At 34.5% G+C, this 12950-nt stretch overlaps 1 protein-coding gene across 5 annotated transcripts in view; it reads right to left on the reverse strand.

The window, feature by feature from the left end:
- The window catches only part of ABCB7 (ATP binding cassette subfamily B member 7), a 164885-nt gene that overhangs the window by 60813 nt on the left and 91122 nt on the right, over positions 1-12950 (reverse strand). For 4 of the 5 annotated variants that reach the window (XM_025466221.3, XM_025466222.3, XM_035712126.2 and 1 more), the window contains one exon: positions 10396-10515. The exons of the other annotated variant lie outside the window; for it this stretch is intronic. In XM_025466221.3, the coding sequence (XP_025322006.1) occupies positions 10396-10515 (120 nt within the window). The remainder of the gene's footprint in view (positions 1-10395; positions 10516-12950) is intronic. 5 annotated transcript variants of the gene reach the window in all.

Raw genomic sequence — 12950 nt, forward strand, 5'->3', positions numbered from 1 at the left:
GTTGCTGGGAAAATTGGACAGCCACGCGCAGAAGAATGAAACTAGACCATTCTCTTATACCATACACAAAGAAAAACTCAAAATGGATGAAAGATCTACATGTGAGACAAGAATCCATCAAAATCCAAGAGAACACAGGCAACAACAACCTCTTTGAACTTCGCCATGGCAACTTTGTGCAAGATATATCTATGAGAAACTAAAGCAAAAATGAATTGGATTGGCACCTAATCAAGGTAAAGGGCTTCTGCACAGCAAAAGCAACAGTCAGCACAACTAAAAGACAACCTACAGAATGGGAGAAGATATGTGCAAATGACCTATCAGATAAAGGGCTAGTATCCAAGATCTATAAAGAACTTATTAAACTCCACAGCAAAGAAACAAACAATCCAATCATGAAATGGGCAACAGACATGAACAGAAATTTCACCAAAGAAGACATAGACATGGCCCACAAGCACATGAGAAAATGCTCCCTATCACTTGCCATCAGGGAAATACATACGAAATCCGCAATGAGATACCACCTCACATCAGTGAGAATGGTGAAAATTAACAAGACAGGAAATAACAAATGTTGGAGAGAATGTGGAGAAAGGGGAACCCTCTTGCACTGTTGGTGGGAATGTGAAATGGTACAGCCACTCTGGGAAACTGTGTGGAGGTTCCTCAAAGAGTTACAAATAGAGCTACCCAAGACCCAACAGTTGCACTGCTAGGGATTTACCCAAAGATATAGATGCAGTGAAAGGCCGAGACACCTACACCCCAATGTTTATAGCAGCAATGTCCACAATAGCCAAACTGTGGAAGGAGTCTCGGTGTCCATCGACAGATGAATGGATAAAGATGTGGTATAGGTATTCAATGGAATATTACTCAGCCATTAGAAACGACGAATACCCACCACATGCTTCAATGTGGATGGAACTGAAGGGTATTATGCTGAGTTAAATAAGTCAATTGGAGAAGGACAAACATTATATGGTTTCATTCATACGGGGAATATAAAAAATAGTGAAATGGATTATAGGGGAAAGGAGAGAAAATGAGTGAGAAATATTAGTGAGGGTGACAGAACATGAGAGACTCCTAACTCTGGGAAATGAACAAGGGGATAGTGGAAGGGGAGGTTGGTGGGGAGATGGGTTGACTGGGTGACAGGCACTGAGGCTGGCACTTGATGGGATGAGCACTGGGTATTATACTAGATGTTGGAAAACTGAACTCCAATAAAAGAATATACAAAAAATAAAAGGGGATCCCTGGGTGGCTCAGCGGCTTAGTACCTGCCTTTGACCCGGGGTGTAATCCTGGAGACCTGGGATCGAGTCCCACATCGGGCTCCCTGTATGGAGCCTGCCTCTCTCTCTCTCTCTCTCTCTCTCTCTCTCTCATGAATAAATAAATAAAAATCTTTAAAAAAATAAAACCAATAAATCAGCTACCTCTACCTCTGAAACCAGTAATATATTGCATGTTAACTGAATTTAAAGAAAATTTAAAAAACAAAAATTTAAAATTAAAAAAGGGACTTATAATTTGTTTTATTTTGTAGATAAAAAGTTTAAATCAATAAATAATTTTCTAAATTCTTGAATTTTCAGAGAAATTGTATTTGTTTAATTTTAACTTGGAAACACACAAATAGGGACTTTAAAGAATGGACTTAATAAAGAAGTACAATCACCATAAAGGAAAGCCAAAATTATGCTGTATATTTATGATGCCAAATTTACTGGACTCAAATTCTAGGTTTTAAAGTAACTTTTTCCTTCTTGGTCATGATCTATGTCATCTGAGGAACCCATTTCTTCCAGACCTTTTTTATACCTAAATTCCTCAATAATTAATATCTTTTACTGCAGCTTCTGATAATTAAGAACTCTGTAACTAGTGCTGCCAAGAGGGACCCACATATATGAGGGTAAAAGAGAATTTTGTTTGTTTGCCTCTCCAGTCTCAAAAGGATCAGAAGGAGAGAAAGAACATAAGGACAAGAGTACTAAAAAGAGATATGATTAGCAGGGCAAAACAAGTAGAAAAGCAAAGTAGACAACATACTCAGACTATTTGTAAATACCATCTCTTCCAAAAAACAGAGATAGAGGGAAAATTTCTGAACTCATTCTAGGAAACCAGCACCACCTTAACACCCAAACCAGGCAGACATTACAAGAAAGGAAAACTAGACCACTATCTCTTGTGATCATAGATTAAAAAAATTATTCTCACCAAAATATTAGCAAATCAAATTCAATAATGTGTAAAAATAATTATACAACATGACCAAGTGAAATTCATATCTTGTTCAATACTGGAAAATCAATTAATGTAATTCATTACATCAAAATCCTAAAAGGAAAAAATATCATATGATATCAATCAAGGCAAAAAGAAAAGCATTGGACAAAATCCAACACCTATTCATGAGAAAAACTTTCAGCAAACTGGGAATAGAAAGAAACTTCTTCAGTTTGATTAAGGACACCTACAAAAAACCCTATCACTAACAACATACTTAATGATGAGAAACTAGATGCTTTACCCTTAAGTTTGGGAACAAAGCAAAGATGCCCTCTCTTATCACTCTTGTTCAACATGGTACTGGAAGTCCTAGCTAATGTAATAAGAAAAGGAAGTAAAAGGCATACATATTAGGAAAGAGGAAATAAAACCATTTTTGCAGATGATATGATTATCTATGTAGAAAATCCAAAAGAATTGACAAAAACAACAACAAAAAACCCTCCTGAAACTAATAAGCAACTCTAGCAAGGTTGCAGGATATATGGTTAATATACAAAACTAAATTGCTTTCCTATATATCTCCAATGAATAATACATGATTTGAAATAAAAAATCACTTAAATTAGTACCCAAAATGATATAATTAGCTATAAATGTAACAAAACATGTTCAAAATCTGTATAAGGAAAACTACAATACTCTGATGAAGGAAATCAAAAAAGAAATGAATGGATTTCATGTGCATGTGGAGGCCGAGAAAAATTAAGGCTATTCCACTTTAAGTTCAGCATTAGCACAAGTACAGCCATCCCAGGCCCCTGTGAATAAGAGCTGAAATTTACATTACTTCAGTTACAGGAAAAATAAACAGCTTACAGCTTAAAGCCCTAGAAAGCCCTATATTAGAATGAGAACAGAGCCCAAGCCAGTGGCAGGAAGCCCCATATTAGAATGAGAACAGAGCTCAATGCCCTTGAAAGCCCCATATCAGAATGTAAACAGAACTTGAGAAATTCCTCCACCCCTTCTGGAGGTCCCCTAGACCAGCCCATAAAACTCAGCTGAAACCCACCTTGGGGTCCAAGTCCCTGCTCTGCTGTGTAGGGTATATTTGGACCCAAGCTCGAGCTTGTAAATAAGCCCTCGTGTGTTTGCATTGGTGTAGGCTCCTTGGTGGTTTCTCGGATTCGCAATCTTGGGCACAACAGTTCATGCATAGAATGACTCCATATTATCAAGATGTCAGCTGTTCCTAAACTTGATATATTCAATGCAGTCCCAATCAAAATCCCAGCAAGTAATTCGGTAGATATGGACAAAATGATTCTATACTTTATAGAGAAAAATAAAAGACCCAGAATATCCAACACGACATTGGAAAAAAAAAAAAAAACAAACAATGTCAGAGGGCTGACACTACTTGAATTCAAGACTTACCATAAAGCTACAATAATCAAGACAGTGTGGCACTGGCAGAAGAACAGATAAATAGATCAACAGAATAGAATAGAGAGTCCAGGAACAGACAAATATACATAAATATATTCAACTGATGTTTGACAAAGGAGTAGAGGCAATCCACTGGGGGTAAAATATTCTTTTCAAAAAATTGTGCTAGAATATCTGAATGTGCAAATAAAAAGAATAAAATCCAGACACTGACTTTTCACAAAAATTAACTCCAAATGGATTGTATTCCTAAATGTAAAGCACAAAGCTATAAAACTTGAGGAAGATAACATAAAATCTAGGTGACTTTTGGTTTGGTAATGACATTAGATGTAACACTAAAGGCGCAATCCATGAAACACTGTTAAGTTGGACTACATTAAAATTTAAAATTTTTGTTCTCTGAAAGACACTGTTAAAAGAAGTAATATATAAGCCACATACTGAATGAAAATATTTGCAAAAAATATGATAAAGGACTTGTATCCAAAATATACAAAAAAAACTCTTAAAACTCAGCAATAAGAAAATGAACAATCCAATTTAAAAATGGGCAAAAGACTTAACAATATCTCACCAAGGAAGATATACAGATGATCAGTAAGCATATGAAAACATGCACAATATCATGTCATTAGGCAATATCAAATTAGAAAAAAATGAGATAGCATTATACATCTACTAAAAAGACTAAAATCCAGAACACTGATAACACCAAATACTGACAAGGATGTGGAGCAAGAGAAAGTCTTTCACTGCTGGTGGGAATACAGAATGGGACAGCCACCTTGGAAGACAGTTTGGCAGTTTCTCACATACTAAACATAGTCTTAACATATAATCTAGTAATTGCATTTCTTAGTAATTACCCAAAGGAGTTGAAAACTTATGTCACATGAAATCTTGCACACAAATGTTTATTGCAGCTTTACTTTTTACCAAAATCTGGAAGCAATGAAAAATGTCTTTCAAATGGTGAATGGATAAACACACTATATGGTATATCCATACAATGGAATATTTTTCAGCAATAAAAAGAAATGAACTATCAAGTCATAAGAAAGACATAAATGACTCTGAAATGTATATAATTACGTGAAAGAAGCCAGTCTGTAGAGCTACACACTGTATGATTCCAACTATGTGATATGGAAAAAGGCAAAACAAGAGATAGTAAAATGATCAATGGTTGCCAGGGATTTGGGAGGATGGAGATGAGTAAGTGGAACACACTGGATTTTTAGGGCAAACTCTTCTGTGATACTTTAATGGTGAACACAGGACACTATGCACTTCCCCAAACCCATATAAGTACATAACACAAAGTGTGAATCCTAATGTAAACTATGAAGTTAGCTAATAAGAATACTATATTTTTAAATAATTGGTTCATTGATTGTAACAACTGTACCACATTAATGCAAGATGTTAGTAATAGAAGAAATTGAGTGGGGTTTGGAGGGGATATGCAGGAATTCTCTGCATTTACTGCTCAATTTTTCGATAAGCCTAAAACTTCTATAAAATATAGTCTTTTAATTAAAAAAATATTCCAGGATATAAATCATGCCTCCTATTTAAAGGTTTTAGGTAGCATTGCTTCATTTTAAAAAGTATTTTTCAGAAAATTTTTAAAGAATCGAAGTTAAGCAAAAAGTGCATGAATCTTTTGAAGTTACAAATGTCAAGACACTAGTTACCGGTAAACTCTAGCTCTTCCATGAAGTTTTCCATAAATGCCTAATTGCTGGAATTCCCATATATCTTCATTTGTGACTCCCTTTGGATATTTTTATTATGTTATATATATTTTATCATTATTTGTGTATTTTTCTCCTTCACTACACTACAACTCCAGGAGGGAGGGAGGGCAAGGCCCACATTTTATTCATTTTTGTATTCCTAGCTGCCTAGCACAGTATCTTGTACCTAATAGTCACTCAACAAATGTTGTTTAATACATACTGCTATGATTTGAATGGGTCTCCCAGCCAAATTCACATATTGAATCCTAACCCCCTAGGGTGATGATATTAAAAGTGGGGCCTTTAAGAGGTGATCAGGGCTTTATGAGATTAGTGTCCTTATAAAAAAAGTCCCCAAAGACCCTTCCTACCTCTTATATCATGTAAGTTACAATGAAAAGAGCCATCTATGAACCACCTAGATTATGGTATTTTTTTATAGCAGGTAAACAGACTGAGACATATATTATTCCTTACTTTGATATAATAGATGCATTCTTGAAAAAAAAGGATATTAATTAAATTTTGATAAAATATCCTCTCCCTTAAAAATTATTTTATAATTTTAAATAAAGCTCATTTTCATTTCTAACATTCTTGATATATCTTTTATACATGATACTTTAATGTTCTGTGCTCCCAAGTTCTCTGTCAACTAAGTGGTTCCAAAGATGGTGCTGGTTAGAGAATATGAGTAAAATTTTTTATAACATTAAAATAAACACTTATTTTATGAAAACAGAGGATTGTAGTAAATGTGTTTTATATTTTCCTTAAATTCTGGCACAGCTGTACATGATATACTAATGGGTTAAATTAAAAAAAATCCTTGGGATCCCTGGGTGGCGCAGCAGTTTGGCGCCTGCCTTTGGCCCAGGGCGCGATCCTGGAGACCCGGGATCGAATCCCACATCGGGCTCCCGGTGGATGGAGCCTGCTTCTCCCTCTGCCTGTGTCTCTGCCTCTCTCTCTCTCTCTGTGTGTGTGTGTGTGTGTGTGACTATCATAAATAAATTATTTTAAAAAAATTAAAAAAAAAATCCTTGGATCTCAAAATTCCCAGATTAATGATAATATGATACTCCTAGGATATATGTGTGGATGGTAAAAAAAAAAAAAAAAGGGCACTGCATATGATCTGTAGGTATTTAAGGAATGAAGGCAAATAAGTGTTCTATCTCTCTGCCTGTCTCTATCTCGGTCTCTCTTGGCAGCAGAACCCCTAAAATAGATCTTATATGGGACTCCAATGTATTAAAAATAGAATTTCTGCAACTCTGAAGAAATACCAATCAATACTTCTTGGCCTTCTCTGGGATGCAAGGCATCTTTACATAATAATTTATCTTAAAAATCTTTGCTAGAGACAATGATAGCCTTAAGACCTTCAGAATGAAAAGAGTATGAATAGACAAATCAGTAAGCAGATGGTATGCTGTGGCCCCATAGGTTAAGCATGAAATCCTCTTCTATTTTTCTTCTTCAGACTTGACATTTCTCTTTCTGTCCTTCTTCTCCTCCATGGGTGCTCTGGCCTTACTATGAAACCACCACATGATGCTCAGATGGCTGCGTGGCATTCATTTATAGCTGAGAAGATTCCTGAACCTGGCCCTAAGATTCCCACAAATATGTGGAAGAGGTAGGGAAGATCAGAACATAAAGGGGAATAGAATAGTCCAAAGTGGTTATATGTCAAAGCATGTAATCAGGTTTAAAAAAAAATAGGAAGCCAAGGAATTAAAGGGATAACAATCCATCTTTGCATATCAAGTATAAATCATATCCGCAATACTACCAAAATTAAACAATGACCAGGTTTTAAAGATTGGGAGAGTAATCACTTTTAAACTGAGGACAGTAGAGAAGCTAGAAAAATGACATTAGGAATGGTTAAATGCTACTACTACATATTCCTAAGGTTATTCTATACTCTAGTTCCTATCTAGTGAAAAAGTTAACTGTTTTTCTCTATGTTCTAAAAGTACAAGCGTGTAATCATTATAACATCAGGGAAATTTATTTCTTTTCCTGACTCAAAAGGAAGCAAACATACTTTTTGAGGACTGATTTTTCTATATTTATTTGTTTACTTATAATTAGTTTATATAAGGTTAGTACAGCACTATCCATTAACTGGGTGCTCAGGTTTCTCACTATTTATTGAGAGAAGATTCAAATATTAGTCTTCTAAAAATATTTCAGTCCTTAAGAAACTTACCTTGACCTAGTTTTTATATCCTGACATTGACCTGTCACCAAGCTACACTGTCACCAAGAAATCTATATTTTGAAAAACTGAAATACATTCTAAAAATAAAATCTAATACAAATGTCATTATTTAACACACCTCCCTCTGACTAACCTAATTAGTCATGTTCTAACCTGTTCTCTTCAATTCATAAGTCAGTCCAGAAAACAATCTACCTTAAACTTGTTAGCAAAGTACTTTCATTCAGCTAATAAAGGCCAATTTGGTAATTTGGCCTTGCATAAGAGCTCAGAATAACTTTTATCCTTATGTAATTTGTAGGTAAAAGATGATTCAGCAACCAGTAGTGTGCTAGAAATAGGAGTTAAAAGAATTTCAACATTAGCTACCAAAATTAGATTTGTAATATTATCCTCTCTGTTCAGTTTAAACAAACAGAATAAAGTATGGATTCTTGGTCTGTTGTTTAGTATCTAAATTTAGTCTTCTCCAAGGGCAGGGGTCCCGTTCATTGGGGGAGTACTCAACAGAACCCATAGATGAGAAAGAACAAAAGACAATAAATGGTCAGACTGAATTATTCTAGTTTTACTCTCCAATCACTCCTTTCCTGTTTATTACCCTACAGGAACACAGTTATCATGGGTTCTGTCTATAGTCATCTTCTATTTCTACTCTATTCCTTGGTGAACTAATCTACATTGTTTCAATTATTACCTCTTAAACTCTCTAGCCTGGGGCTCCTTCCTAAACTTGCCTTGCAATTTTGTCTTATCAGCTAAATATCTGTCTCAAGGTTGCATTAGCATTTCAAACTTAACTTGCCCCAAACAAAAATTTTCGTCTTCCCAAAGAAGACCTTCCTATCTACTTCTGTTCAAAGCATTTTTCTTCTCTTATCCTTAGCATCAATTTTGAATCCTATTTCTCTTTTACTTCTAATATCTGATCCATTGCTAAATACTGTTGATTTCCCATATCTCACAATATCTCTGGAATCTTTTCTCTCCATATTACCATTTCTACCACTACTCCAGTATAAAGTGGACCCTATTTCTCATCTAGACTATTACATTAGCCTCATAACTGGTCAGTAAATGTTTGCTAAATGAATACGTGAAATGAAAATCAATGGTATCCCTACTTTAGTTGTCTTACCACCCTAATCCATTTTATACAACAGGGTCAGATTAATTTTCTAAAGTACAACTCTAACCTTATTACTCTTCTGCTCAAAATATATGTTCCTACTTCCAACATAATTAAATTTTTTTCACAGTCAATGTATTTCACATTAGGAGCTCCATCTTTCTTTCCAAGATTACTTTTAGTTTCTCTGAAACATTATCCCCTTACTGGAGAAAAGATGGAGTATTCACTACTCCACACACACTATCTGTCCTCTGTCATCCTGCTCATGTTACTCCTATACCTGTAACCATACTACCTCAATCCAAGACTTATCTCGGACATCACGTCCTCTGTGAAACCTTTCCAGACTCCCCATCTTGGTGGTTCTTTCCTTTGAAATCCCCCAACATGTGAATGATACTTCTTTTAAGTCATTATGACCTACTTTGCATTATAGCAATAAAATATAATTTGTCTTATCCTGTATGATTTGAGAGAAGAAGTGTCCCTTATTAATGTTTGAATACCCTACAGGGCCAAGAACAGTCCTTTATATGGCAAGTTCTCAATACATATTTTTAGGGTAAAAGAATAAGTAAATAAAAGGGGACATACATGACACAGAGAAGAAATAAGTGATAGGATCTGGGTTCTAAAACAATATATTAACTCTTACTCCTAAGAGTTATATAGCCAAACCTCATTTATATTTTTAGCAGATATTTTTATCATATTTTTGATGGAAAGAAATTAATTTATTTTAACACATGTTTCACTATGTGCCAAACACTGTTTCAAGTCTTTTGTATGTTAATTTATTTAATCCTTATAAAAACAGTGTTTTACCTTATTTTATGAATTGGGAAACTGAGCATGAAGACTAAGCAATTGCCCAATATTATAACATTATTAAGTGCCAGTGTCCAGGAATTCTAACTCCAAAGACTACACACGTACCATGACTACATATTGTACCTAAAGACATATCTTCACTAACTTTAAAATCTGAATAAATTGAAAATAAGGTTTCTTTCCTTGAAGGTTGAGTTATTATAACTGCCTTATTAAAATGTGCTACACACAGTACAGAGATAAACAGATGAGGCTGCTAAGATATAGAGGGCCCCTAACTGAGTTTACAGAAATGCCCAGCTTTTATGTTTTTTTTTTTAAGTTTTCCTGGTTTTTTTCCTTTTACATTGTTGTTTACCACTTATGGCTATCAGTGTACCTAAATGCCTCTTCATCGTCTTTTCAATTTACTGGTAACAGAGAACCAAGCTTACAAGAAATATGTATTAAAGTAAGAGTCAACAGGGCTCTAAGCAGTTTCTTTTATAAAGTTCCTTAATGCTTCGTTACAACCAATGAGCCTGTATCTTAACGTGAATTCCATTAAGTTGAGGCCATTAAATGTGAACCACAGATCAACTGGGCATTACCATATAATTTCTGACTGCATAAAATAGTTATGTAAACAAGGGTCCTAAAAGTTAACAATTGCTTTCCTAAAGTAGCTTATATCAGCTTAAGTTTACTATTAGAAAATGCATACTATTTCTTAGTTACAGAAACAAACAATGTATAATTTCTCCTATTCTTACCTTTGCACCACCCAAAAATCCCAGGGAAATGGCAACCCTAGCTCGTAGATCTGGCCTGTCTTTGGGCCACACATAAGAAAGCATTGCTTTTATGATTTTCCGAGTATCAACATCTTTTAACTGTTCAAAGAGAGAAAACAAAGCAGTAAGTAACATGTCATTTCAATAACTGCATTTCAATAATGCAGAATTATGTACGATTGAGAAATATGCAAACATTACAAACATAACTTTTTTATTCAAGTGTAATTAACATAGTTTTAATGCAATCTCTATTAAAACACCAACAACATTTTTCACAGAACTAGAACACATAATATGAAATTTTGTATGGAATCACAAAAGACCCTGAATAGCTAAAGCAATCTTGAAAAGGAAGAACGATCCTATGATCCAGCAATCACACTACTGGATATTTGCCCAAAGAACACAAAAGCACTAATTCAAAGGGAAACATGCACCTCTATGGTTACAGCAACATTATTTACAATAGCTAAATTATGGAAGCAGCCCAACTGTCCATTGATTAATGAATAGATAAATAAGAAGTGGTATATATAATACACACACACACACACACACACACACACACACACACACACTTGAAACTAGTATTACACTGTATGTTAACTAATTGGAATTAAAATAAAAACTAAAAAAAACCCCAAACTGTAGGTATCATAATCCCAGATTTCAAGATATACTACAAAGCTGTAGTAATTAAAATAATATGGTACTGGCACAAAAAAAGACACACGGATCAATGGAACAGAATAGAGAATCCAGAAATAAACCTGCACTTTTATGGTACATTATGACAAAAGCAGCAAGAATAAACAAAGGGAAAAAGACTGTCTCTTCAACAAATGGTGCTGGGAAAACCAGACAGCTACATGCAAAAGAATAAAACTGGACCACTTTCTTACACTATACATAAAAAGAAACCCAAAATTGATGAAAGACCTAAATGTGAGAACTGAAACCATAAAATTTCTAGAAGAAAACAGTAACAGTAATTTCTTTGGCACCAGTTGCAGAAACGTTTTCCTGTCTCTTCTGGCAGGGGAAACAAAAGCAAAATTAAACTATTGGGACTACAAGAAAATAAAAAGCTTTTGCACAGTGAAGGAAACCATTAAAAAAAAACCAGCAACCTAATGAATGGGAGAAGATATTTACAAACATAACTTTTATTCTGAATCTAAGCTTAGTATCTTTCAAGCTCAAACTATCCTGGAAAAAAAGAAACTATATAAATTGTTTTTAAAAAGCTACTTACATCCCTTAATTTTTTACTTCCAGCTATAGCCATCCTCATATTGCCAAAAAGCTATTCAGTGGAGGAAAGAGGACACGTACTATACATTAATTTCTCATCTATTAAGCTATCAATACATTATACAAAATTTAATAAATATTTCAGTATTTCCACCTTTGTGGTCAAAATCTTCATATACTCTTGGGCTCTTTATCAATATGTTTAATTAAAATAGTTTGGAGCCCTCAGTCAAAACTTATGATAGAGTTGTAATGCTATGTTTAGGAAAGTAGGAATCTTGGTATTAATTAGAAAGAACAGAGGTTGAATTATTGCAAATTTCAACAAGAACACATTTTTCTAGTGATGTTTAATCTGACCCAAATCATCTTACATTTTTCTTTCTCTCAAGTTCCTGAAGCAACAATCCCATGAAATCTTTTAGTTTGTTTTTAGAGGCAGAATATTAAGAATCAAAATCACACTTTGTAAAGCTAAAATAAGATCAATACATATATAGTCCAAAACTATCATGTTATTGTAGTTGGCAATTTAATCTCTATTTTAGAAATTGAAGTATCTACTCAATTTCTGGAATAGATATTTTAAAAACCCAAAAAACTTAATGCTCATTGCTGATGAAGTATTGAAACAGGCACTCTAACATACTGTTAATGGGAGAGTAAACTGAAACAGTCTATCCAGGAAGCATTTTGGTATCTGCATCAGCTTTAAAACAATTTGCCCTTTGTGTCAAGAATTCCATTTCTGAACACTTATGCTTTAAAAAATACTTAAGACTATGTGCCAAGTTAAATCAATTTTACTTCATAAAAATTTCTTGAACCTACTTCCACATTTTCACTACCAACCTAATCCAAGCTATCATAATCTCTCACGTAGGCTACTTGCAACATCCTCCTAAATGATTTCTCTGCATCTACCCTGCTCCTTGTTCAGTAAGTAAGTACACCCTGCAATCAGATATTACTCACAGTTTAAAACCCTTCAGTTGCATTCTACCACTCTTAAATATCAAAGTCTGTAACACTGCTTGTGAGGCTCTGTTTGGCTTAGCCCCAGACTATATCTCTAGCGATATCTTACACCACTATTTTCAGGGTTCACGCCATATTGGCTTTCTTTTCTTTTAGTTGCTCAAATATGCTATAGTCCCCCTGCTACAGGGCATCTGCATAACTCCTCATTCTGTGTGGAATAATCTTCTGTGCAACACCAACCCACTGTCCAACCTCTTCCAATTAGTTAACTGCCAGCTCAAGCAGAACTTCTTCAA

Source organism: Canis lupus, chromosome X, assembly GCF_003254725.2.
Source record: "Canis lupus dingo isolate Sandy chromosome X, ASM325472v2, whole genome shotgun sequence".
In the NCBI taxonomy this organism is placed as follows: Eukaryota; Metazoa; Chordata; class Mammalia; order Carnivora; family Canidae; genus Canis; species Canis lupus.